Raw genomic sequence first — 27,966 nt, forward strand, 5'->3', positions numbered from 1 at the left:
TTGCTGAGCAGCGCTTCCCCTGGTGGTCAGTGTGCATCATAGCGACTGGTCGTTCCCCCATTTGGTCAATTTTCATATTAGCCTTTTATTATCTACTAGAGGCTTGGTGCACAAAAATTTGTGCACTCGGGGGTGCGGGGGGGTCCCTCAGCCCAGCCTGTGCCCTCTCTCAGTCTGGGACCCCTCGGGAGATAATGACCTGCTAGCTTAGGCCTGCTCCCGGGTGGCAGAGGGCAGGCCCAATCCCTAGGTGCAGCCCCTGGTCGGGCTCAGAGCAGGGCCAATTGGGGAGTTGGGGCGCCGCCCCCTGTCATGCACAGAGCAGGGCGATCAGGAAGTTGTGATGCCACCCTCAGTCACGCTCAGGGTAGGGCCGATTGGGGGGTTGGGGCACCGTCCCCTGTCACACTCAAGGCAGGGTCGATGGGGAGGTTGCGGCGCCACCCCCTGTCACACACAGAGCAGGGCCAATCAGGGGGTTGGGACACTGCCCCCTGTCATGCACAGAGCAGGGCCCATTGGGGGTTGGGGCTCTGTACCCTGTCACGCACAGAGCAGGGCCAATCAGGGGGTTGGGGCGCTGCCCCCTGTCACGCACAGAGCAGGGCCCATCAGGGGGTTGGGGCACCGCCCTCTATCACCCACAGAGCAGGGCCGATCAGGGGGTTGGGACCCCGCACCCTGTCACACACACAGCCGCAGGGCAATCAGGGGGTTGGGGAGCTCCCCCCTATCAGGAACAGAGCAGGGCCGATCAGGGGGTTGGGGCGCCTTCCCCTGTCAGGAACAGAGCAGGGCCAATAGGGAGGTTGTGGCCCCGCCCCCTGTCACACACAGAGCCGCAGGGCGATCAGGGGGTTTGGGTGCTGCCCCCTGTCACACTGATCCCGGTGCCGGGAGGCCTCTCGGCTCTGCTGATCCCGGTGCTGGGAGGCATATTACCCTTTTACTGTATAGGGTAGAGGCCTGGTGCATGGGTGGGTGCCGGCTGGTTTGCCCTGAAGGGTGTCCTGGATCAGGGTGGAGGTCCCCACTGGGGTGCCTGGCCAGCCTGGGTGAGGCGATGATGGCTGTTTGCAGCTGGTCACACATCCTTCAGGGTGGGGGTCCCCACTGGGGTGCCTGGCCAGTCTGGGTGAGGGGCTGAGGCTGTTTTCAGGCTGGGGGTGACTGAAGCTCCCAACCGCTCCTTTTTTTCTTTTTTTTCTTTTTTTATTCTGGGCCAGCTTTAGCTTTGAGGCTTGGCTCCAGCTCTTAGGCCTCCACTGCTAAAAGTAGGTTTCTGGCCTTTGCTTACAATGTTGCGATTCTGCTGGCTGAAGCCCGGTGGACTAAAGCAGGTTTCTGGGGTTTTGTTTAGCTTCTATATTTGTTACATAGTTGCTTAGAGTTGCAGCTCAGAGGCCTGCAACGGCAGGCGGGGAACGTTGGAGGCCTCCGTCACTGAAGCAAGCAAGCCTCATGTTAGTTTCAAGCTGCCTGGCTGCCGGCCTCCATCTTGGCTGGCAGTTAATTTGCATATTGCCCTGATTAGCCAATGGGAAGGGTAGCGGTCGTACGCCAATTACCATGTTTCTCTTTTATTAGATAGGACTAGAGGCCCAGTGCACCGTCTCCAATCCGGGACCCCTTGAGGGATGTCCAACTGCCAGTTTAGGCCTGACCCCTGCGGGATTGGGCCTAAACTGGCAGTCGGACATCCCTCTCGCAATCCGGGACTGCTGGCTCCTAACTGCTCGCCTGCCTGATTATCCCTAACCACTCTACCTGCCTGCCTGATGCCCCTAACTGCTCCCCTGCCTGCCTGATCGCCCCTAACCACCCTCCCTTGCCGGCCTGGTGGCCCCTAACCACCCTCCCCTGCCGGCCTGGTCTCCCCTAACTGCCTTTGCCTCAGCCCCCGCCACTGTGGCTTTGTCTGGAGAGCTGTCCTGTCTAATTAGCATATTACCCTTTTATTAGTATAGATAATAATAAAAGAATAATATGCTAATTAGACCAGACATCCTTCTGGATGAAGCCGTGGCAGCGGGGGCTGAAGCAGAGGCAGCCACCATGGCGGACAGGGGCCAAGGCAGAGACGGCCATCATCGCGGGTGGGGGCCAAAGCAGAGGCAGCCACTGTGGCAGTGGGGGGTGGGGGAGGGGCCAAGGCCGCCACGGCAGTGGGGGCTGACCCCCTTAAACGAATTTCATGCATAGGGCCTCTAGTATAGGATAATTGAATGAGAAGAAAGGATAAAAAAACAGTGGCTCATCTCTCTCAAAGGATTGCCTTGCATCTCCAGTACTAATACCCCTGAGTCCATTTCACTGGCCTAAGTCTATTTCTCTGTACCACACAGTTCCTCCTTTATCTATCTACAAGAAAACTTACAGTCATTCATAGTCTTTTCCATAGATTTACTTATTTTCACTTTTTGAGGCCTGATTACATTCACTGTAGTAGGGACAGACTATCATTCTCTTTTTATTCCTGATTACTAGTATCTTTGGTTGCATTATGCAAATGCCAGTATTTAAAACAAGTACTAAAAGTTTTAAAAAAACCTTTAGTAGGAAATGAAGTAAACTGTTCAAATATTTTTATTTAACATGCTTAAATTTGATATACTCTTTTTCTCTTAAGGGAATTTATTTTTACTGAATATTGATATGTTATATTTGGAAAATCCAACATAATTTCACATTCAGAATAATTGCTATTGTAATTGTCCTTCCAGATAGTTAAAATACTGTGTGTGTGTGTGTGTGTGTGTTATTTTCATAAATGGATTTTTGGAAACATACTATTCTGTTTCTGAGTTTTTTCACATAATAGTAAATTACAGACACCTTTCTCATTAATTCATACAAATTTGTCCTGCCCCCCACCTTTAAGTGTTCTGTGAGGTATGATTATAATTTTTAGTTCAGTTTCTTACTGTTTTCCATTTCTTTTTTATATATATATATTTTTTTTATTGATTAAGATATTACATATGTGTACCCTCTACCCCCCCCCCCCCGCTCATCCCCTCACCCCCCCCGTTGTCCGTGTCCATTGATTAGGCCTATATGCTTGCATATAAGTCCTTTGGTTGATCTTTCCCCCTTGCCCCCACCCTCCCCTACCTTCCCTCCAAGGCCCGACAGTCCAATTAATGCCTCTCCGTCTCTGGATCAGTCCTCGTTCATCAGTTTATGTTATTCATTATATTCCACAAATGAGTGAGATCCTGTGGTATTTATTTGCTCTCCAGTTCCATCCATGCTGTGGCTAATGGTAAGAGTTCCTTTTTCTTCTTCCTCTTCTTAAAGAATACCTTTCAGCATTTCATATAATGCTGGTTTGGTGGTGATGAACTCCTTTAGCATTTTCTTATCCGTGAAGCTCTTTATCTGACCTTCCATTCTGAATGATAGCTTTGCTGGATAAAGTAATCTTGGTTGCAGGTTCTTGCTATTCATCTCTTTGAATATTTCTTGCCACTCTCTTCTGGCCTGCATGGTTTCTGTTGAGAAATCAGCTGACAGTCGAATGGGTACTCCCTTGTAGGTAACTGACTGTCTTTCTCTTGCTGCTTTTAAGATTCTCTCTTTGTCTTTTGCTCTTGGCATTTTAATGATGATGTGTCTTGGTGTGGTCCTCTTTGGATTCCTTTTGTTTGGGGTTCTCTGCGCTTCCTGGACTTGTAGGTCCATTTCTTTCACCAGGTGGGGGAAGTTTTCTGTCATTATTTCTTCAAATAGGTTTTCAATATCTTGCCCTCTCTCTCCTTCTGGTACCCCTATAATTCTGATGTTGGTACGCTTGAAGTTGTCCCAGAGGTTCCTTACACTATCTTCATATTTTTTGAATCTCTTTTCTTTTTTCTTTTTCGGTTGGGTATTTTTTGTTTCTTTGTATTTCAAATCTTTGACTTGATTCTTGGGATCCTCTTGTCTGCTGTTGGATCTCTATATATTATTCTTTATTTCAGTCAGTGTATGCTTAATTTCTAGTTTGTCCTTTTTCATGTCCTCCATGGTCTCACTATACTCCTTGAGGGATTCATTAAATTTATCAGCGGTTTCCATAAAATTCTTGAAAAACCTTATAAACGTGGCCTTGAACTCTATATCCAGTCGTTTGCTTTCCTCCGTTTCTTCCATTTGTGACCTGTTTCTTTGTCTCCGCATTTTGGCTGCTTCCCTGTGTTGATAGAGTGGCCCTGCGTGCCAGGTGTCCTGTAGGGCCCAGTAGCTCAGCCTCCCCAGTTACCTGGGGTGGACACTCTTGGTGCACTCTTGGTGCCTTGGTTGTTGTAGGATCACTGGGAGGAATTGACCTCCAGGCCAATTGGCTGTGGGAATCAGCTGTGTCTGAAGTGGGAGAATGGTCCTCCTCTGACCACTGGGTACAGTGGCTCCTGGATCTAAGGAGGTGCTAATTCAGCCCCTGCCTGAGGCCACACAGCAGGAGCCAGGAAGAGGCTCAGCTGTTAAGCAATGCACGCCGCTGCGGGGCCTTGGGCCTTCTCTTGGAAGTTCCGGGTCTGCCTGGCTGGGCTGTAGTTAGGTACATTCACCTGCAAAAGCCTCTGCTGCAGCCTGGGTGGGGTGGGGTCTCAGGGAGTCAAAGGGCGGAGGAAGAAGCAATGGCTGATTCTCCGCGCCCGGAGTCGCGCCTCTCAGTGTCCCGGTAACGGCTGCAAGCACCTCTGAGGGAAAGCTGCCCTCAAGTTCGCCCGCTGCCGCCTGACAGACCAGCCTCTCCCCGTATGAGTCCTGGGTCCCCAGAGACTTCCCGGAACCGGAGTTCAGAGCAGTCGGGAGCTTGTGATTCAAAAAGACAGCCGCGTCCTCAGGTGCCACTCCCTTTCCGCGCGCGCGAGCCGCCGCCGTACCTCTGCACTTCACCTCCGCAGCTCCTCTGGCTCTCAGCGTGCTTTTCTTTTCTTCTAGTTGTAGAAATTACACTCAGCCAGCCTTCCTGTTGTTTTGGACGATGTTTGCTCTGTCCTTTGGGGTATTTTTCAATTGTTGTGGGTGGCGACTATTTCCCGGTGTTTATCTATGCCGCCATCTTAGTTTCTCCCCTGTTTTCCATTTCTTAGTAAGTAATGTGACACTGATGAATAATTTGTATGGTACATGTTAGATTTTTGAACACTTGATGATTTTGTAAAAGTCCCAGAAGTGGTAATTCTTTCAGGGGAGCAAGAATTCAGATTAATGCCAAGTTCTTGTTTTTGCTTGTTTTTAAACTTGTTTTGTTATTGTATTGTGTTTTGGGGAGTTGAAATAAAAGTATTTAGTGAACTTCAAAGAAAATAGTTTTATTTATATATTCCGTTTCACAGAGGAGCTGAGCATACTAGTTTTAAGTCAGACTTTTGAAAAAATACAGAAGAAATGCTAATAACTTTCCTGGGAATACTAATCTACCAATGAGAGTCTGCCTGTTTGGAGGTCCTCTGATTTGAAAACAACTCTTCAATGCAGAAGGCACATGTTTGGCTTTTTTAAAAAAACTTTGAATTTAGGAGGAAAAACCAAGATGGCGGCATAGGTAAACACCGGAAATTGCTGCCTCTCACAACCACTTAAAAATACAACTAAAAGACAAAATGAACATCATCCAGAACAACAGGAAGGCTGGCTGAGTGGAAATTCTACAACTAGAAGGAAAGAGAAAAGCACACTGAGACTCAGAGAAGGTGTGGAAGTAAAGTGCAGAGGTATGGAGGCACACGTGTAAAGGACTGGCAACTGAGGACACGGCTGTCTTTTTCAATCGGGAGCGAGTCTCAAGTTCCCAACTGCTCTGAACTCCAGTTCCGTGCAAATCTCTGGGGACCCAGATTCATACAGGGAGAAACTGGACTGTCTGGAAGCAGTCGGAACTCGAGGGCAGCTTTCTCTCAGAGGTGCTTGCAGCGATTACTGGGACACTGAGAAGCGGGGCCTCTTACCGTAGGACTGAGGAGCAGCCATAGCTGCTTGCTCTGCCCTGTTGATCCCCTGAGACCCTGCCCCACCCAAGCTGTGCGCAGAGGCTTTTGCATATGAAAGGCCTGGCCCTTTGCAACCTGAAAATTACCTAACAAACTGCAGCTGGGTCAGAGAGACCAAGAACTTCCAATAGAAGGCCCAAGGCCCTACAGCAGCTTGCATTGCTTCACAGCTGGGCCTCAGCTGGGCACCTCCAAACCCCAAACAAAGAAGAGGAATCTAAAGATCTCTCCATGGGCCTCAGCTGGGCACCTCCAAACCCCAAACAAAGAAGAGGAATCTGCAGATCTCTCCATAGCTCCTGCAGGGTAGCCTCAGGAAGAGGCTAAATTGGAACCTCCTCAGAGATCCAAGAACCAGTGTACCCAGTGGTCAGAGTGGGACCATCCAGATTACAACTCCTCAGATCCATAAGGAACACATTCAGGGGGCAGACTCGGTGAGCACCAAAGCCCCACTGAAGCAAGTCTTGCCCCAGAAGGGTGTCTCCAGCACAGAAGTTCTCCCAGTGCAGACACAGCTGATTCTCACAGCCAATCGGCCTGGAGGTCAATTCCTCCCAGTGATAACTACAACAAGACTGCACAAAGCCCACAAAGGGGTGCACCAAGAGTGTCCAACTCAGGTAATTGGGGAGGCTGAGCCACTGGGCCCTATAGGACACCTAGCACAGAAAGCCACTCTATCAACACAGGGAAGCAGCCAAAATGCGGAGACAAAGAAACAGGTCACAAATGACAGAAATGGAGGAAAGCAAACTACTGCATATAGAGTTCAAAACCACACTTTTAAGGTTTTTCAAGAATACTCTAGAAACCGCCGATAAAATTAGTGAGACCCTCAGTAAATCTAGTGAGACCCTCGAGATTATGAAAAAAGACCAACTAGAAATTAAGCATACACTGACTGAAATAAACAATATTATGCAGAGATCCAACAGCAGACTAGAGGATCGCAAGAATCAAGTCAAAGATTTAAAATACGAAGAAGCAAAAAACACCAACCAGAAAAACAAAAAGAAAAAAAATCCAAAAATATGAAGATAGTGTAAGGAGCCTCTGGGACAACTTCAAGCGTACCAACATCAGAATTATGGGAGTGCCAGAAGAAGAGAGAGAGCAGGATATTGAAAACCTATTTGAAGAAATAATGACAGAAAACTTCCCCTACCTGGTCAAAGAAATAGACTTACAAGTCCAGGAAGCGCAGAGAACCCCAAACAAAAGGAATCCAAAGAGGACCTCACCAAGACACATCATCATTAAAATGCCAAGAGCAAAAGACAAAGAGAGAATCTTAAAAGCAGCAAGAGAAAGAAACTCAGTTACCTACAACGGAATACCCATACGACTGTCAGCTGATTTCTCAACAGAAACTTTGCAGGCCAGAAGGGAGTGGCAAGAAATATTCAAAGTGATGAATGCCAAGAACCTACAACCAAGATTACTTTACCCAGCAAAACTATCATTCAGAATTGAAGGTCAGATAAAGTGCTTCACAGATAAGAAAAAGCTAAAGGAGTTCATCACCACCAAACCAGTATTATATGAAATGCTGAAAGGTATCCTTTAAGAAGAGGAAGAAGAAGAAAAAGGTAATGATACAAATTATGAACACAAATACACATCTATCAATAAGTGAATCTAAAAATCAAGCAAATGAATAATCTGATGAACAGAATGAACTGGTGAATATAATAGAATCAGGGACATAGAAAGGGAGTGGACTGACTGTTCTTGGGGGGAAAAGGGGTGTGGGTGGTGCGGGAAGAAACTGGACAAAAATCGTGCACCTATGGATGAAGACATTGGGGGGGGGGGTAAGGGCGGGGGGGGTGGGAACCAGGTGGAGGGAAGCTATGGGGGGAAAAAAGAGGAACAACTGTAGTAATCTGAACAATAAAGATTTAATTAAAATAAAAAACTTTGAATTTAGAAGATTTGGGGAACTAATGCTAGGAGATAGGCAGAACCTATGAAGAAACCAACTTCTGAAGGAATGAGGCACTGGGTTGTGTCTTTTGAGTTGACATCGTAGGCTGATCAGAATCTGTTTAACTGGAAACATTGTAAGTTTGGTTTCTGTACCTGAGGTGACTTGCCATGAGTACCGAGGACCTGAGTGCCTAATCTGCAACCCAGGCTGCTGACCTTAGAAGGGAATTTAGATTTGGGCTAGTAAAGAAAGGACAGTCAAGGAGGCTGAACTTCTTTTATAAAGGAAATGATTTGGTTAATCTTTGAGAAGGATCTGAGATCACAATAGTACTCTTAAAATTATACTTTGTGATTTTAAAAGGATTTATATGAGGACAGTGTCTTCTTTTAGAGGTTGAACAAGGTTATTTATTTCTCTTTTCAGAACTCAACAGTAACAATTGAAGAATTCCATTGCAAGCTCCAAGAAGCTACAAACTTTCCTCTTCGTCCTTTTGTGATTCCATTCCTCAAGGTAATTTTTATGAGATAATTACTGAATGTAATTATTTATCTTAACATTTCCTCAAGATCTGCTACTGATCCCTGTTCTGTGATCTAAATTTGGGCAGATTGCACATTTTCATATCTTTATTGTGGGCTGCTAGAAAAATGTGAGTGCAGTCTGCAGGTGAGTCTTACACTTGATGAGAATTACAAAAGCCTTGAGTTGTGGTGTGTATGCAGATTCTGCTAATAACACACAGGAGCTCCTGTGAATGGACCAGAGGTATAAAGGTGGTATGGAGGCTGGGGTCTTAGCAGAAGTAACTAGACACTAAATCTTTGGGTTATGGCCAGAGTGTGAGGAGGCTATCAGACAAAAGAGAGGCCCTTGCAGCTCAGACTCTTAACCCTAAGGCAGTAATTTTCATTTCATGACACACATAAACTAATTACTAAAATTCTGCAGCACACCACAAATATAATTTTTGATGATCTAACCAAGAAAATAGGTATAATTTTGGTTCATTCACAACAGACAGCTATTGTTATATTGGCTGCCGGGGTCCAGCCCCGGGTGTCCAGGGGTTCCCAAAGGTGTGGACGGAATCAACGAGGGAGCGTCATAAGGGCAAGCCTAATTATGCTTCAGAGGACTATGCCCTCTAAGCTGGGACTTGTTTGTGACTTTGCCAACAGGTCAGTCCGAGGTTTAACCCTATAGCGGCTCTCCACAATTGGCTATTGTCATTTTTTTATTTGACAATCTAAGGGACAGAGATCAGTGCCCCTGACTAAATAGTCAGGTGTACTGCATGTTTTAAAAATTCCTGCAGCACACTGGTTGAAAATCGCTGCCCTAAGGACAGGAGAGCATGTGGGAAAGCATTGTATCCCCAGTTTTGTATACCTCAATTCCTCTGGAATTACTGTTCCATGAAACATAGCTTTTGAGATTTATATGTAATACTAGAGGCCCGGTGCACAAAAATTTGTGCACTCGGGGAGGGGGGATTCCTCAGCCCGGCCTGTGCCCTCTCGCAGTCTGGGACCCCTCGGGAGATAACGACCTGCTGGCTTAGGCCTGCTCCCAGGTGGCAGAGGGCAGGCCTAATCCCTAGGTGCAGCCCCTGGTCGGGCTCAGAGCAGGGCCGATTGGGGAATTGGGGCGCCGCCCCCTGTCATGCACAAAGCAGGGTGGATTGGGAGGTTGCGATGCCACCCTCAGTCACGCGCAGGGTAGGGCCGATTGGGGGGTTGGGGCACCGCCCCCTGTCACACTCAAGGCAGGGTCGATGGGGAGGTTGTGGCGCCACCCCCTGTCACACACACAGCAGGGCGTATCAGGGGGTTGGGGCGCTGCCCTCTATCACCCACAGAGCAGGGCCGATCAGGGGGTTGGGGCGCCACCACTGTCACACTCAGGGCAGGCCGATGGGGAGGTTATGGCTCTACCCCATCACACACAGAGCAGGGCCCGTGGGGTGGGGGGGTTATGGCGCCGCCCTCTATCACCCACAGAGCAGGGCCGATCAGGGGGTTGGGGCGCCACCACTCTCACACTCAGGGCAGGGCCGATGGGGAGGTTATGCCTCTACCGCGTCACACACAGAACAGGGCCCGTGGCGTGGGGGGGTTGGGGCGCCACACTCTGTCACACACAGAGCCGCAGGGCGATCAGGGGGTTGGGGAGCTCCCCCCTATCAGGAACAGAGCAGGGCCGATCAGGGGGTTGGGGCGCCTTCCCCTGTCAGGAACAGAGCAGGGCCAATAGGGAGGTTGTGGCCCCGCCCCCGTCACACACAGAGCCGCAGGGCGATCAGGGGGTTTGGGCGCTGCCTCCTGTCATGCTGATCCCGGTGCCAGGAGACCTCGCGGCTCCGCTGATCCCGGTGCTGGGAGGCATATTACCCTTTTGCTATATAGAATAGAGGCCTGGTGCATGGGTGGGGGCTGGCTGGTTTGCCCTGAAGGGTGTCCCGGATCAGGGTGGGCGTCCCCACTGGGGTGCCTGGCCAGCCTGGGTGAGGCGATGATGGCTGTTTGCAACTGGTCACACATCCTTCAGGGTGGGGGTCCCCACTGGGGTGCCTGGCCAGTCTGGGTGAGGGGCTGAGGGCTGTTTTCAGGCTGCGACTGAAGCTCCCAACTGCTCCTTTTTTTCTTTTCTTTTTTTTTTTTTATTCTGAGCCAGCTTTAGCTCTGAGGCTGCAGCTCTTAGGCCTCCGCTCCTGAAAGCAGGTATCTGGTTTGTTTAGGTTCTACAATCGAAACTCTGTATCAACTCCAGGTCTGACATCCCGGCTAGCTGAAAGCTAGTTTCTGGGGTTTTGTTTAGTTTCTATTTTTGTAACTATGTTTCAAACTGCCAGCTCAGAGGCCGGCAAGGCAGGTGGGGAACGTTGCAATCCTCCGTCACTGAAGCAAGCAAGTCTCATGTTAGTTTCAAGCTGCCTGGCTGCCGGCCGCCATCTTGGCTGGCAGTTAATTTTCATATCTCCCTGATTAGCCAATGGGAAGGGTAGCGGTCGTACGCCAATTACCATGTTTCTCTTTTATTAGATAGGATGCCCTTTTAAAAAAATCTTTATTTTGAAATAATTTCATGCTCACAGAAAAGTTACAAAATGGTACAAGAAAATTTTTTCTGTACCCTTCACTCAGACTCCCCAGATGTTAATATTTTATAATTTGGATTATTATTCTCTTTGTCTTTAGATTTATTTTTTTCCTCAGAAATGTTTGAGAATGAGCTACAGACATGATACATTGAATCGCTTTAGTATAATTATCAAATTAAGAAATTAACATTGATAAAACACTATTACTATAGACCTTATCATGTTTCATCAAATATTCCACTAATAATATTTACAGCAAAAGAAAACCTTTTTTTTTAGTTTTTGGATCACATCTTGCATGTATTTGTCATGTCTTTCTTCTTTCTTGTTAATTCTCACCTGAGGACATATTTTCCATTGATTTTTTAGAGAGAGAGGAAGGGGGTAGAGAGAAACATCAACATGAGAGAGACACATCGATCTGTTGCCTCCTGCATGCACCCCTACCGGGGCTGGGGATCGAACCTGCAACCCACGTATGTGCCCTTGACAGGGACTCAAACTCAAGACCCTTCAGTCTACTTAATCTAGAATAACTTCTCAGTCTTTTATGATCTTGACATTGTTAGAGTACGAGATGGCTAATTTATAGATGTACCTCAATGTGGATCTTTCTGACACTTCCTCATGATGAGAATCATGTTATGCATTTAGGCAGTAAATAGCAGCTAAGATATAACTTCTGTCAGGAGACATGGGTGTTAATTGGTCTCATAATTGGTGATGTTGACTTTGGTCACTTGGTAAAGACTATGTCATGCTTTCCCACTGTAAAGTTATTATTTCTTCCTATTAAATAATAATTTTTAAAAACAGATATCGCATCATTATGACTCACAGAGAAAAAATGAATCCATGTCAAAGACTTTATTTAATTCATTATTAGTGAATCAGTAAGGTGTTAGAACCAGTTCAAGGGAGAACCCAAAGAATAGATACATTTAAAATCAGTATTATTGATATGAATGGGCAAACAGAGGTATAATTGACTTCGTCTACAGTGGACAAGAAAAGTTAATTGAATCTCTACTGGACATAGTTTTATGCAAGTCCATAGACAATAATTATTTTCCATTGCTATCAGTTCTCTATAATTTGCAGAGTTATGGATAGCTTAAAGGCAGTGAAAGACTATAGTCAGATATCAGTGTGCTCTAGATCAAGCATAGTTTAAATACCTGTAACCCAAATCTAGCCCGCCACATGGTCTTATACAGCCTTAAAGAGACATTGTGTGCATGTATGCATAATCCATGGACACAGACAATAAGGTGGTGGGGGTGGGGGCAGGGGAGGGCTGGAGGGGGCCAATAGGGGATAAAGGGGGACATATGTAATACTTTCAACAATAAATATTAAAATAAATTATTAATAATTTTAAAAGAATTGGTTTTACAAATGAACATTTGTAATTGATTGGTAATAGGGAACACTATCTTTGAATCCCAATTAAGTTGTTTTCCTTAATCCACTCCCTTTCCAAATTCCATTCTTTTCATTAGCCTGATATTACCAAAAAAACTGTACTCAATTATTTTTATATTTTGACTTTTGTCAAGATAATATTTGGAAACTTGTTTTCCTATCTTGTATATGCATATCCACCTAATATCCTCAATTATGCCCCTTAACTCACAAAGCCTAAATATCTGGCTAGTAAATATGTTCCTCTTATCTTCTTTTGCTTTACCTTCATTTCATACAAAAATGTAATGACATCAAGAAGGTGGGTCATCTGTCCTGGCTGGTGTGGTTCAATTGGTTGGAGCATTGACCCATACACCAAAAAGGTGGCCGGTTCGATTCCCAGTCAGGGCACATACTCTGATCGGGACACATGTGAGAGGCAACAGCTTTTAAAAAAAGAAGATGGCTCATCCTACTAAAGTACTGATACCAGTTTTTTTAAACCTTGTAATGGGAGCCTAGGAGACATGGAGGAAAATGCAGGGGTCTCTGGCGAGCAGCTTGTGTTCTGACAGCCTTGAACACTCAGCCCCTCGTAGCAGTCTGTGGTGCCTTGTTCAGCCCTTAAACAGCTGTGCTAGTTCTGTCTTGCTGTTTTCTGTATGTCAGAGCCAGTAGACAATTATTTCCCCCAAGACGCTGGAATCATGAAGGATTTGTGCAATTTGTGTTATTAGGGAAGAATTAGCTTTCTTTCTTTTCAATTCATCAAAGGGAAAAAAATTCATCAAAGGGTACATACATGTCACAGATGTAAAGATCTGGCATGGTATTTTTTCATTAAGTTTTTACAGTTGCTACAAGATTGAGGTTATAGAATAGACTTTTAAACTGCCTTATATCATCAAATTCCCTATTCTTAACTGTGTTATTTTGGAGAACAGCATGAGGTAGGTTGTTATGGAAGCTTTTTGGCTAGCATTTGGGTTTTTGTCAATTTATTTATGCTTTAAACAGTCACAAATTATGGTGTCTGCTAAATTAACCCTTGGTAAAGGGATGATTAAAACTCTCTTTTCAGCCCTAACCAGTTTGGCTCAGTGGATAGAGCGTAGGCCTGCGGGCTGAAGGGTCCCAGGTTCGATTCCGGTCAAGGGCATGTACCTTGGTTGCAGGCACATCCCCAGTGGGGGGTGTGCAGGAGGCAGCTGATCGATGTTTCTCTCTCATCGTTGTTCCAAACTCTCTATCCCTCTCCCTTCCTCTCTGTAAAAAATCAATAAAATACATTAAAAAAAATTTTAAAAACCCCTCTCTTTTCACTTGTTCATCTTTTTCCTCTGGAATAAAGACTTATGTTATAGGCGTGATCTGAAATTTTTTTAAAAGATTTTTTATTGATTTTTAGAGAGAGAGAGAATGAGAAACATTAATGTGTATGCCCCCACCAGGGATCAAGCCCACAATCTAGGCAGGTGCCCTGACAAGGAGTTGAACCAGTAACCCTTTGGTGAAACAGGACAATGCCCAACCAACTGAGCCACACGAGCCAGGGCTGAATTGTTTTTAAATTTGGGGGGGGGGGATATAATTTTTTTTAAAAGAAGGAATATGAGAAAAGTACCTTTATATGTGAAGTAATTAGAGTTCAATTGAAAGAGTATAGAGTTTTTTTATATGAATTATCCACGCTAATGGTTTCCTCAGTTTGAGGGGAAGGAAAAATAATCAGTACACGATTATTGTCTTTTTACAAAATAAGGAAATGTGCCCAATGAGGGTACCACACTGAGAAATCAGTTCTGCCCCTAGGTAGGTTACCTGTGTATCCGCAGAGCCTAGTCTAAGGCTTAATTCCAGTTATTCCCAGTACTCTTCAGACTGACAAGGAGAGAAAGGCTTTGGTCTTGTGTCATCTTGTTTGAGAGCCTTTTGAGGTGCTGGGCCCTATTGTGAGGGGCCCAACACAGGGAAAACTACCTTCCCATCCCTGCCTCTTTTTTTCAAGGCCAACCTGCCCCTGCTGCAGCGAGAACTGCTGCACTGCGCTCGGGCTGCCAAGCAGACCCCATCCCAGTACCTGGCTCAGCACGAACACCTTTTGCTCAACACAAGTATTGCTTCACCTGCTGACTCTTCTGAGCTGCTCATGGAAGTGCATGGAAATGGAAAGAGGCCCAGTCCAGAAAGGTGAGCAGAGAAGAGCTTGTTCATCCTTCCTTTTTCTGGAACCACTGAGCTTTTTCTTTGCTCGTGAAAGAAAATTTTATTACTGTGGTTATATATAGGTGTGGACTCAGAATGCTTCTCAAATCTATACGTGTAACCTCCAGACATGAGTATTTTTTTGAAATGCTTCAGATGACTCTCTATGCCTCTGGTGAGAAACTCTGCTCTAGAGTAGAGTGTGTCCATTGTTCCAGAACCATAGAAACAAGCTGCCTAAGATATTTTTTTCTGATATGTGAGGTTTTGTAAAAGTGTAACAATTACTTACTAACACATGTTAATGAATCACCATTATTTTGAAGGCTGACGTTATTTTAATTAATTCTGGATATTTCAGTATGAATGTCTACCACAATATTATTGTAATTGAAGCTAAATTACTAAAAGCGCAAGCAATTCACAAGTGTATTATTTATTCAGCCTTTTTCCTTCAATCTGGCGACCTATATTCAATAACTGACCTCCACAGTAGCAAATTTCTAATCATTGTAGAACCATAGTCCTCCATGTTCTTATCAGATAAGAAATGCCATTGTCTCCTCAGTCTCTCATTTGCTCATGAGGTTTAGATATTTCTGCCTTATTGTGGATGAATTTGACCTCTCTTTTTATACTGGACTAAATCAGTTTCCATTATCTCTCTGGCCTCTAAAGACAATTCAGTTCATGTCTTATGTCAAACCTGTCCTTATGTCTTCCTGTTTGTGAAAATGCCTAGCACATTGTAGATGCTCAAGGATATGTTTGCATGAACACTTGTTGATGGGCTCAGATAGCTACTTAATTTTTGCACAGGAGGGAAGACAACGGTTTTGAAAGAGATACAATTCCTCCTGAACCTCCTGCCAAGAGAGTGTGTACAATCAGCCCTGCTCCTCGGCACAGTCCTGCCCTCAGTGTGCCCCTTATGAATCCTGGGGGCCAGTTCCATCCTACACCTCCACCTCTTCAGCACTACACCTTAGAAGATATTGCAACTTCCCACCTATATCGTGAACCCAACAAGATGTTAGAACACCGAGAAGTTCGTGATAGACACCACAATCTTAGTAAGTGACGTAAACCTTTTTCTTTTGTTTTTTTTTTTGTCTTTCATAATCTATTTAAAGGAGTTTTAAAATATATTCTCAATGGTAATTTTTGGGGGGGTGGTTTTATGTCATTTTGTGGCTCCCACACTCTGTTGTGAATCATTGCCTTCGTAGCATGCTCACAGTTTGTATGAATGTGTGTGTTTACTTGATAGAATTCTATTTACTGTATTCTTTACTCTATCCTCAGATTTAATCTCTAATTTCTAATAGGTCTAAATGGAGGCTATCAAGATGAGTTGGTAGATCACCGTTTGACAGAAAGGGAATGGGCTGATGAATGGAAACATCTTGATCATGTAAGAATCTTATGTATAATTTTTTAAAATTTTCAGATAAGTGGGGTGTTTGTTTTTTTTAATTTATTGTTGACAGTATTACAGATGTCCCCCAATTTCCTGCTTTTTGCCCCCTTCCACCCAGCTCCTACCCTACCCCAGGCCTTCACCACACTATCGTCTATGTCCATGGGCTATGCATATATGTTCTTTTTAAATATGTTTTTATTGATTTCAGAGAGAAGAAGGGAGAGGGAGAGAGATAGAAACATCAATGATGAGAGTCATTGATCAGCTGCCTCCTGCACGCCTCCTACTGAGAATCGAGCCCACAACCCAGGCATGTGCCCTGACCGGGAAGGGAATACAACTGTGACCCCTTGGTTCATGGGTCAACGCTCAGCCATTGAGCCACACAGCTGGGCTGCATATATGTTCTTTGGTCAATCTCTTCCTGTCCCCTCTATTTCCCTCCCCCCCACCCCCATGCCTCTGGACCTAACTTGTTCGTACTTCTAATTCTTAATATCACCAATAGTAATAGAGTATGTATGTTTCAAGACACTTAACGAGAGCCACAGTGTCTTTGCAATAAAAGCTGATTTTTCTACTGCTCCCCCAGCTAAAGAGCTAAGAGTAACTCCCAAATCTTTGTGATCACTTCAAGTCTTAACCAAGTAAAGTCAGGTAATAGAGGTTTGTGAGTTCAGATCCCAGCTTTGACACTTCCTATCTTTGTTGTTTCACCATTTTTAGCCTTAATTTTTATAACTTAAAAAAAAAATTCCATTCCCCTTTTTTTTTAACTTGGCCATAAAAATAATGAAATCTTACCATTTGCAACAACACAGATGGACCTAGAAGGTATTATGCTAAGTGAAATAAGTCAGTCAGAGAAAGATAATACCATATGATTTCACTCATGTGGAATCTAAAAAAAACAAACAAAAAACAAATGCACAAACAATACCTAACAGGAACAGACCATAGATACAAAGAACAAACTGAGGTTGCCAGAGAGGGAGGGGTAGGAGTAGGGGATGGGTGAAAAATGTGAAGGGGATTAAGAGGTACAAACTTCCAATTATAAAATAAATGTCATGTGGATGTAATGTACACCATAGGGAATATAGTCAATAATATTATAACCATGTACAGTGTCAGATGGTTACTGCACTTATCATGGTGATCCCTTTGTAAGGTATATAAATATCAAGTCATTATGTTGTATCCCTGAAACTAATATAATATTGTGTATTAACTATAATTTTTAAAAATCTATTTTTTTAAATTAAAACTGTGGTATTTAAATTTACAGGAGGGTTGTAATAATATGTAAGGTGCTTATCACAGGGCCTGGTATATAGGAAGTGTTAACCCTTTGCGGTCATTTGTCTACTCTCAGCCACCAAAGCTTTTTTACCGTTCCGGTCGTATGTCTGCTCTCAGCCACCACAGCAAGGAACCGTACGAATCTTAACTCTATTCATTCGTGTATCAGTTCATAATTTCTCTGAAAGCTTTTAAGTGTCTAAGCGACCTTGTCACGAACCAAAACATTGCCCCGACAAATCGGAGATATCAAAACTCAATATAAACAAATGCGGTCGTTCCACACTCACCATGCAAAACACCGTGGCGAGTCAGTCGCCTTTTGAGAGTGAAGAAATCGACAAGCTTTGGAGATACCTCACAGAATTTCAAATAAAGCTTTACAAATTACGTTTAACTGTAATTAGGCATTCTCGCTTGTTAAGATATTTCAAAATAATACTCCAAAATGGCAAAAAGAAAGTTACCGAAAGAAGTGTACTGCGAATCTGAAAGTAACGATGAAGAGTTTTATTTTGGCACCTTGAATACTGACTCTGACGTAGAAAGTGATAACGTTTGTAGTGATTCTACTAGTAGTGACGTAGTTCCAAAAAAGAATTAATAAATCTTGTTTATCCTTCATAATCTTGCATATTATATATCACTGCTCTTTCTATGGAAATTAATTCCGACCAGTACGACACCCATGTCCAAATTTAATACGACTGCAAAGGGTTAATAGATGGAGCTTCTCCAAAAACAAATGAGAATCAGAATGCAAGCCCAAGTTCTCTGTCTCGTTGTAAGAAAGGTTTTCCCTTCTCACTGAAAAGGGAAGAGAAGATATAGTACTGCATTAAAGTATATATACAGTAGCTCTTTGCATCTTGAGTGATAAAAATTGTCTCTGAACATTATTTCTCTGATAACATTCTTAATAAGTCGCCAGCTTCATCAGATACCTTGGTGTGTTTACGCAAATATATAAGGTTTCACCGTAGTCTTTTTGTTTTTAAGTATTGTTTTTATTCTCATTAATTTATTTTTATTTTTTTTAATTTTTTTTTATTAAATCTTTTTTTTTTTTAATATATTTTATTGATTTTTTACAGAGAGGAAGGGAGAGAGATAGAGAGTTAGAAACATCGATGAGAGAGAAACATCGATCAGCCGCCTCCTGCACATCTCCCACTGGGGATATGCCCGCAACCCAGGTACATGCCCCCGACCGGAATCGAACCTGGGACCCTTCAGTCCGCAGGCCGACGCTCTATCCACTGAGCCAAACCGGTTTTGGCTAAATCTTTATTGTTCAGATTATTACATTTGTTCCTCTTTTTATCCCCCCATAACTCCCCTCCTTCCAGTTCTCACCCCTCCCTCCGCCCTCACTCCCCACCCACTGTCCTCATCCATAGGTGCACGATTTTTGTCCAGTCTCTTCCCGCATCTCCCACACCCCTTTTCCCCCCAAGAATAGTCAGTCCATTCCTTTTCTATGTCCCTGATTCTATTATAATCACCAGTTCATTCTGTTCATCAGATTATTTATTCACTTGATTCTTAGATTCACTTGTTGATAGATGTGTATTTGTTGTTCATAATTTGTATCTTTACCATTTTCTTCTTCTTCCTCTTCTTAAAGGATACCTTTCAGCATTTTATATAATACTGGTTTGGTGGTGATGAACTCCTTTAGCTTTTCCTTATCTGTGAAGCTCTTTATCTGACCTTCAATTCTGAATGATAGCTTTGCTGGATAAAGTAATCTTGGTTGTAGGTTCTTGGCATTCATCACTTTGAATATTTCTTGCCACTCCCTTCTGGCCTGCAAAGTTTCTACTGAGAAATCAGCTGACAGTCGTATGGGTACTCCCTTGTAGGTAACTGACTGTCTTTCTCTTGCTGCTTTTAAGATTCTCTCTTTGTCTTTTGCTCTTGGCATTTTAATGATGATGTGTCTTGGTGTGGTCCTCTTTGGATTCCTTTTGTTTGGGGTTCTCTGCGCTTCCTGGACTTGTAAGTCTATTTCTTTCACCAGGTATGGGAAGTTTTCTGTCATTATTTCTTCAAATAGGTTTTCAATATCTTGCTCTCTCTCATCTTCTGGCACCCCTATAATTCTGATGTTGGTACGCTTGAAGCTGTCCCAGAGGCTCCTTACACTATCTTCGTATTTTCGGATTCTTTTTTCATTTTGCTTTTCCGGTTGGGTGTTTTTTGCTTCTTCGCATTTCAAATCTTTGACTTGATTCTTGGGAACCTCTTGTCTGCTGTTGGGTGTCTGTATATTATTCTTTATTTCAGTCAGTGTATGCTTAATTTTTAGTTGGTTCTTTATCATAACATCAAGGGTCTCATTAGATTTCTTGTAGATCTCATTAAGTTTATCGGCAGCTTCTAGACAGTTCTTGAGAGACCTTAAAAGTGTGGTTCTGAACTCTGTATCTTCCATTGACAATTTTGTCCTGTTTCTTTGTCTCCGCATTTTTTTATGCTTTCTTTGTGCACCCCCTGGTCTTTGTGCGCAGTCTTGTTGTAGTTAAGCCTTGATTGTTGTAGTTAATACTGGGGGGATTTGACCTCCAGGCCAACTGGCTGTGAGAGTCAGCTGCGCCTGCAGTGGGAAAACTTCTGTCCTCTGGGGAGGTGCTAATCTAGCCTTTGCCTGAGGCTATCTGGCAAATGGCTCTGTGCAGGGCTTGGGCAGGGCGGGTCGCACGGGATCAACAGAGCGGCTGGAGGGAGCAGTTATGGCTGCTCTCAGTCCCGTCCCCAGAGGCTCTGCCTCTCAGAGTCCCAGCAACCGCTGCAAACCTCCGAGAGAAAGCTGCCTCCAACTGATGCCAGACAGTCCCGCTTCTCCCGTTTGAGTCTGGGTTCCTAACAACTCGCCCAGAACTGGAGCTCAGAGCCTGAGCCTCCCTCCCGATTGGAAATGACAACCGCGCCCTCAGCCACCAGCCCGCTCCGCACGCACCTCCACACCTTTGTATTTTCCGCACTGCGCCTCCTCTGAGTCTCGGTATGCTGTTCTCTTTCCTTCTAGTTGAAGAATTTCCCCTCAGCCAGCTTTCCTGTGGTTCTGGGTGATGTCCATTCCGTCTTTTAGTTGTATTTTTGAAGTGGTTGTGCGAGGCAGCATTCTCCGGTGTTTACCTATGCCGCCATCTTGGTTCTCAGTGCCTGTGTACTTAATTTTTTTCTATTTTTATTTTTTTATTGTTGACAGTATGACAGATGTCTCCTATTCCCCCCATTTACCCCCCTTCGCTCAGCCCCTACCCACCCACCCACCCCAGGTCTTCACCAGCATATTGTCGTTTCCATGGTCACCATAGACTTTAAAAGGCTATATTATAATGAGAGTCTGGTTACTTCAACCTTAAAGAATCCAGTATTATTTTGAAATCCAAACAAAAAATAAATTAAGTTGTGTGTGTGTGTTTGTGTACATATTTATATATACATTATATTTTAAAAGAAGCAGTAATAAAGGCTTTAACATGTAAACTTGATATTGTGTCTATAAGACACTTAAACCTTCATTATTTATATAATTTGTTTACCTTGATTTGCAATATCAGTGTTTGAATGTCTTCAGCTCATCACTACCTGGCTTCTTCTCTGGTTCAGGCCCTGAACTGCATTATGGAAATGGTAGAAAAAACAAGGCGTTCCATGGCAGTTCTGCGGCGCTGTCAGGAATCTGATCGTGACGAACTCAACTACTGGAAAAGACGATACAACGAAAATACAGAGATGAGGAAAACGGGGAATGAACTGGTCTCCAGGCAGCACAGTCCTGGGAGCGCAGATCCTCTCAGCAGTGGTAAGATGGCAAGACCAGCTTTTTATGTTTCACTTTAAAGGAAGGTGGTGCTAGAATGTGGAGTTAAAAAGGCCCAGATGATTATGAAGAGTAAATGATAAAATAGTTCAAGGACTCGGTATTTAACATGTTCAAGAAATATTGTCTTCCTCATGGAAAATGAGAATATTTGTGATCTTGTTCTGTTTTGTTTTTTTAAATATATTTATATTTTATTGATGTTTTACAGAGAGGAAGGGAGAGGGATAGAGAGTTAGGAACATCGATGAGAGAGAAACATCGACCAGCTGCCTCCTGCACACCTCCTACTGGGGATGTGCCTGCAACCAAGGTACATGCCCTTGGCCGGAATCGAACCTGGGACCCTTCAGTCCACAGGCTGATGTTCTATCCACTGAGCCAAACCGGTTAAGGCTCAAATCAATTTTTTAAAAAATGAGGGAGTCCACTAGCACTAACATTAAAAAACAACAATCAAATGACCTTAATTAGTTTTCACAGTTTTGAAAGCAATAGAACCATTTCTCATAAAATATTATATTTTGCAACCACAGTAAACATACATGATAAGTCACCCTCCACCCCTATGTCTTTCCCAGCAACCCCCGGGATGCCTCTTTATGGTACATTTGACATGCACTGTTGAGACTGTTTTCTTCACTGCTTGGGGGGTTTTTTGTTTGTTTATGAGTGTTTAAAGAAATTTACAGGAAACCTCCTTAAATCACATGTAAGGATTCAGACTTGCCAAGAAAGAAAAGCTATATTCTCTGACATACCTACAGAGCACTTGCCAATGCCCTGTGCATGATGGAGACAGTTCAGATCAATTTGATACGAAAACACACACATGTAACACATAAATATCTGTAGTTATTTATATTTTATGAAGTACCTTAGAAATACATATATGTTCAGAGGGGGAAATAAGGACACATTGATAAGTAAAAAGAAAGTGGAGATCACTTTTTTTTTTAAATTTTGTTTTATTGCTTAAAGTATTACAAAGAGTATTATATATGTCTCCTTTTTTTTCTCCCCTTGACCTTCCCCTGGCCTCCCATACCCCAGTGTCTTGTGTCCATTGAGTGGAGATCACTTTTAATCTCACTACTTGAAATACTGTTAATATCTAAGGCATGCAGGTGTGTGTTTTAAAGTAAAAATTAAGCCCTAGCTAGTTTTGCTCAGTGGATAGAGCGTTAGCCTTTGGACTGAAGGGTCCCGGGTTTGATTCTGGTCAAGGGCACATACCTCGGTTGCAGGCTCGATCCCCAGACCTGGTCGGGGTGTGCTGGAGGCAAGCAGTCAATGTGTCTCTTTCACATTGGTGTTTCTGTCTGTCCTTCTCCCTTCCACTCTCTCTAAAAATCAATGGAAAAAATATCCTCGAGTGAGGATTTAAAAGTAAAAATTAAGTGTGCTGTTTTATAATCAGATTTTATCTCTTATCAGAATATTTTTGCACTACATGAACATATATTTTTGAGTCTTAAGTGGTAAATGAAAGATATGATAAGTTTTTCATAAAAAGAAAACATGCCAATCATAGGTAATTTCTGACCCCATGCTACTTATCTCTCTCCTGTAGATCCTCAGCGGGAATTCAACACTAGGCCAGCAACAGGATATGTACCTGTGGAATTTTGGAAAAAAACCGGTATGTGTCTATCTGCTTAGAGGTTGCATGTACTCACTGACTTGTGCCAGTGCGCAGCACATATCTGAGGGAGATGTGGTTGTCTCATAACAACCTCCTCACAGAACTCTAGGCTCCTGCCTCTTCTCCTCCAGCTTTCCCACACATCTGGATGCCCCTCATGTTACTTTGCAGGTCAAGAATTTGGAATGCCTCCCAGCAGCCTATGCAGGTCCCTTTCACATGCTTCTGGGTCACACTCAGACATTAAGTAACCAACTCTTTCTTCCCTGTTCATTATAGTCTCTGTTTCTGTCCATGAAGCTTAATTTGTTTCTGCCTATTCTGTTCACTAGAATCTACACACACTGTGTTCACACACTACCACATTTCATTCTGCTCTTGAAAAAACTGTCTGTTTTTCCTTTCACCATTACTGTGAAAGGAAGAATAAAGGTGGGACTGCCTATTGTGGTAAGAGAGGGGTTTAAATTAACCTTTCATTCTTTTTTTTTTTTTTAACCTTTCATTCTTAATATTTACCTCATCCAAATTCTAGCTGCCTTTTCTTCTTGCCTCCCATTCCTAGTAACATTTATTTTTAGTCCAATATTGTTTTTTATTTTCTTCCTAAAATAAAATTTATTTCTACAAAAAGTTAATACCTGTCATTCAGAAAGACTCTCAAGAGCATCAAGAACATAATAAATAAGTGGACAAAATATATGAACCGACAAATTATGAGAGATGTAAATACAGTGGGGCCTTGACTTACAAGTTTAATTCGTTCCGTGACGGAGCTCGTAACTCAAATTACTCATATGTCAAATCAATTTTCACCATTACAATGAATTGAATGCTGGGCTGATGTTGTGGCGTTCACTGTGACGTTCGCTGCGCCAACTAGTGGTGGGGTATCTGAAGCTGGCTCGTAACCCGAATTTTAGCTCGCAACTCAAAGCAAAAAATCGGCCGAGAGACGAAAAACTCGTTAGTCAGGACACTCGTAAGTCAAGGCCCCACTGTAAACCTATTGCAAAATGTTTATTTTTACTGGCAATCCGAAAAATTACCATGCACAAGATCTCCATGGTGACTGGTGATTTTCTACTTGGGAGGTACCTTTGGTTAATTATGGTTAAGAACCAGACTATGGTATGAGCCAGCTAAATTTGAGTCCTTGTTCTGGTCTAGTGCCACCTGTTATCTTGAATTATTACCTTGAGCAAGTTAGTTATTCAAACTGTGATTCTTATTGATCTTTAAACTTAGAGGATAAATGTTCTTCAGGGCATTACTATATTGGCTCAATAAGAGAGATTTAACACCTACCTGGTAACTGATAGGATATGAAAGGTAGTTGTGGTGAGCCACAATGAACCGTGTGGATATCAAGAGTAAAGGAGCCCTAGCTGGTTTGGCTCAGTGGGTAGGATGTTGGCCTGTGAACTGAAGGGTCCTGGGTTCGATTCAGACAAGTGCACATGCTCGGGTTGTGGGCTTAATCCCCAGTAGGGGTCATGCAGGAGGCAGCTGATCAATGATTCTCTCTCATCATTGATGTTTCTATCTCTCCCTCTCCCTTCCTCTCTGAAATCCATAAAAATACTTTTTTTAAAAAAAAAAAGTAAAGGAAGCATGGAGTTCAGTGCCAAGTTAACTCAGCATCATTCTTGCTTGGCCTTTGAGATGAAAACTCTCCTTTCTTAAGGCTGGAGCAATAAAATGCAAAGTTCTATGATGGTAGCCTAGAACACTCTGTTTAAACCTCCTTTAAGCATAAGCCACATGCAAGAGCCAAGCAACAAGGGAGTTTCCTTAGGCTTCTGTCATCTTGTGATTTCAGGAGGGAGGTCATTTACATTGGGACTTAGGGTTGAGGCTCAAGTGCATAGTGTGTTATTTGGAGCAGCGGTCGCCAACCTTTCAGACCTCATAGACCACCAGTGGTCCGCGCACCACCGGTTGGCGACCACTGCTCCAAAGGTTTCCTTAAACCAGCGGTCACCAACCTTTCAGACCTCGCAGACCACCAGTTGGCGACCGCTGATTTGGAGTGTCCATCTTATGGAAACCATGCAGAGTGGTGATGATGGGAGAAAGTGATCAGGAGCCAAGTGGGGTAATGGTAACTGGACACGGCTTTGGAAGTCCAGGGTTCCCGTCAACCTGCCCATTTTTCTCTACCTGAGTCAATATATATAATTGACTCCTATTCATTTATACCTGGATGCCCCAGAGGCACCGCAACCTTCTCTTGCCTCCACCCCAGCATTTTGCTTATTTGTTTCGTTGCATACCACTACTGTTCTTCCCCTTTACCTTCTCCTCCAGACCCCTAGATGCTGCTGATCTTGTTCTGCCCTCTCCCCTACTCTGTGCTACTTGCTTCTGCCTAAAGTCTCAGACTGTTCTATCTCTTCTTCTAAATTGTTGCCCAGTCTCTCAATTGGGCAGTCTTCTGTCTTCATTTTTTTCTCCTTGCGTAGAACCCTTTAGAGTTCACATTTTCTTTAGAAAAAGGGCTAAATTCCTTAGCATGAGATGCAAGACTTTCTAAAAATTCATTTCCACCTCCCATCTCAACCAGGACACATACTCTTGTAAAGCTGACCACTTTCCCCTTGGATCTCTTGTCTCTCATACTAACACCTAAGCCACCTTGTACTTATCATAAACAGTTACGAGAATATAGACTAAGTCTTAGTCACCTCGCTGTCCCCAGTCCCTAGTACAGTGCCCACCTCCATCTGTATACTCAACAAATGGTTGCATGAATGGACAAGTGAGTGTAAGAATAAAAGTGAACACATACATCATATATTCATCCCTGTGTGTTTTTTAAAAAAGTCATCTAGTTTCAGTTCTGTCCCTTTTTAGAAATGATGTGGGGTGGGAGGGAAAAGATTTATCGGCCAGTTGATTTTACTGTCACTTTCTTCTAGAAGAAGCTGTGAATAAGGTGAAAATTCAGGCCATGTCAGAAGTACAGAAAGCCGTTGCTGAGGCAGAGCAAAAAGCCTTTGAAGTGATTGCAACAGAGAGAGCTCGGATGGAGCAAACCATAGCGGACGTCAAACGGCAGGCTGCAGAGGATGCCTTCCTTGTCATAAATGAACAAGAAGAATCAACGGAGGTCAGAGTTCTATTAGTCCTGGGGGCTAGGGCTGGGGCTAGGGCTCGGGCAGCTGGAGTGAACCAGCCCATTGCTGTCTTCTCAAGTGCTAGGCAGCAAGATAGAACCGTCTGCTCTTGAACTAGATGATTATAATTAATTATCCAGTACCAGAAGGGTTTTATTTCTCAATTATACAGGTAGTTATTTATATTTTAGGAAGTACCCTAAAAAGTGGGGCAAAAGTAGATTTACTGTTGTTCATATGGAAAATAATACAATATTTAATAAATCATAATACAATAAACTATTTCGCCCTGGCTGGTGTGGCTCAGTTGGCTGGGCTTTGTCCTGTGCACCGAAAGGTTGCCTGTTGGATTCCTGGTCAGGGCACACATCCCTAGGTTGCAGGTTCAATCCCCAATAGGGGATGTGCAGAGGCAGCCAATCGATGTTTTGCACTCACATTGATGATTCTTCCTCTACCTTCCTGTCTCTCTAAAAATGAATAAAAAGTGGTGTTTTTTTTAAAGAGTAAACTCTGTGCTTTGCATACTCACAGCTATAAACCTACTTGTGCCCCACCATGTATTATATTCTTACTATATTGGTTTTAATTTTGAAAACTCACCCTAAAACCAGAGTTTGTGGATTGCATGGTAATGATGACATTCCCCTTCACTGAGTGGGCTTAGGTACTGTGTGTAGCCACAAAGTTAAGTGTGTGTATTGTCTTTTTGATCCTCACAATGATTCTACGAGGTGGGTGTTACTGGATTCTGATTTCACAAGTGAGGAAACTGTGGATTAGGGACTTTGCCCACTGCTGAAGCCAGGGTACAGGAGTGAGGAAATGCAGGCCCCTGTGGCATCTGGGCTGCTTGTAAATAGGGTAGTTCTTTTATGGGTTGAAGTGACAGATGGGGCAGACCTGCCCAACTCTCCAAGACACATGGCCCAGGACTTGGTGATGCTTCTAAGAGAAATAAGACAATCTTGTACCACAGAGGATAAAAATAAACTCAATTTCTACAAATTGAGAAATTAGCTATCTTTGGGACATTCTCTTGAAGTTATTAAAAAAAAAAAAATCCTGGGTATTTCAGTTGATTTGTTTTCTTTATTTAAAAAAAATTGTTAATCCTCACCCAAGGATATTTTTCCATTGGTTTTTAGAGAGCGGAAGGGAAAGGGAGAGACAAAGAGAAACATTGATGTGTCACATTCATTGGTTGTCTCCTGCACGCACCCCAACCAGGGCCAGGGAACCTGCATCCGAGGTGCATGCCCTTGACTGGAATCGAACCCAGGACCCTTCAGTCTGTGGGCCCACGTTCTATCTATCCACTGAGCCATCCACTGAGCCAAACTGGCTAGGGCTGGTTTGTTTGTTTTCTTAAACAACAGGAAGTTTATTTTCTCAATCTTTTTATTTTCTTAATCTTTCAATATAGCAGTGCCAAGCATGGTGATGTAAAGACGAAAATGTCTAAATGTCATGTGACCATCACAGGGGATGTGGAAAATTCCATACTGTAGCATTCTATAAAAGACACTGAGTTGTGAGAAAATAGTTTATTTGATTTACCCTGTAGACTGTGCAGTGATACCAGGTTTCAGAGGAATGAATGGTTATATTGGTAAGAATGTAATTTCTCGAAATTTTTACTTGCTGTCAGAAATGTATGCTGCATTATGTGATCAAAAGTCATTTTTTTAATTGATTTCAGAGAGGAAGGGAGAGAGAGATAGAAACATTAATGATGAGAGAGAATCATTGCTCAACTGCCTCTTGCACACCCCACACTGGGGATCAAGCCCGCAACCCAGGCATGTGCCCTAACCGGGAATTGAACCGTGATCTCCTGATTCATAGGTCAGTATTCAACCACTGAGCCACACCAGCCGGGCCAGAGTCATATTTAAAGTTTAGACTCAAGAGAGGAAAAAGGAAATAGTTCCTTTAACTCTCCCCTTTTTTTTGTCCCCTTCTTTTTTCTTTATAATTGTTTCTGAGCAGTGATATCTTTTTCTTTTGTGTGTA

General features: G+C 43.4%; 1 protein-coding gene across 2 annotated transcripts in view; it reads left to right on the forward strand.

Annotated features, from left to right (window-relative positions):
* Nucleotides 1–27,966, forward strand: part of CBFA2T2 (CBFA2/RUNX1 partner transcriptional co-repressor 2) — a 165,484-nt gene that overhangs the window by 132,906 nt on the left and 4,612 nt on the right. The window contains exons 4-10 of one of the 2 annotated variants that reach the window (XM_081097004.1): nt 8,338–8,427; nt 14,433–14,614; nt 15,449–15,702; nt 15,958–16,043; nt 20,973–21,168; nt 22,760–22,828; nt 25,753–25,943. In XM_081097004.1, the coding sequence (XP_080953130.1) occupies nt 8,338–8,427; nt 14,433–14,614; nt 15,449–15,702; nt 15,958–16,043; nt 20,973–21,168; nt 22,760–22,828; nt 25,753–25,943 (1,068 nt within the window). The remainder of the gene's footprint in view (nt 1–8,337; nt 8,428–14,432; nt 14,615–15,448; nt 15,703–15,957; nt 16,044–20,972; nt 21,169–22,759; nt 22,829–25,752; nt 25,944–27,966) is intronic. The other variant, XM_081097005.1, reaches the window with a different exon arrangement.

This window comes from Myotis nattereri (genome assembly GCF_964212035.1).
Source record: "Myotis nattereri genome assembly, chromosome: 8".
Taxonomy (NCBI): domain Eukaryota; kingdom Metazoa; phylum Chordata; class Mammalia; order Chiroptera; family Vespertilionidae; genus Myotis; species Myotis nattereri.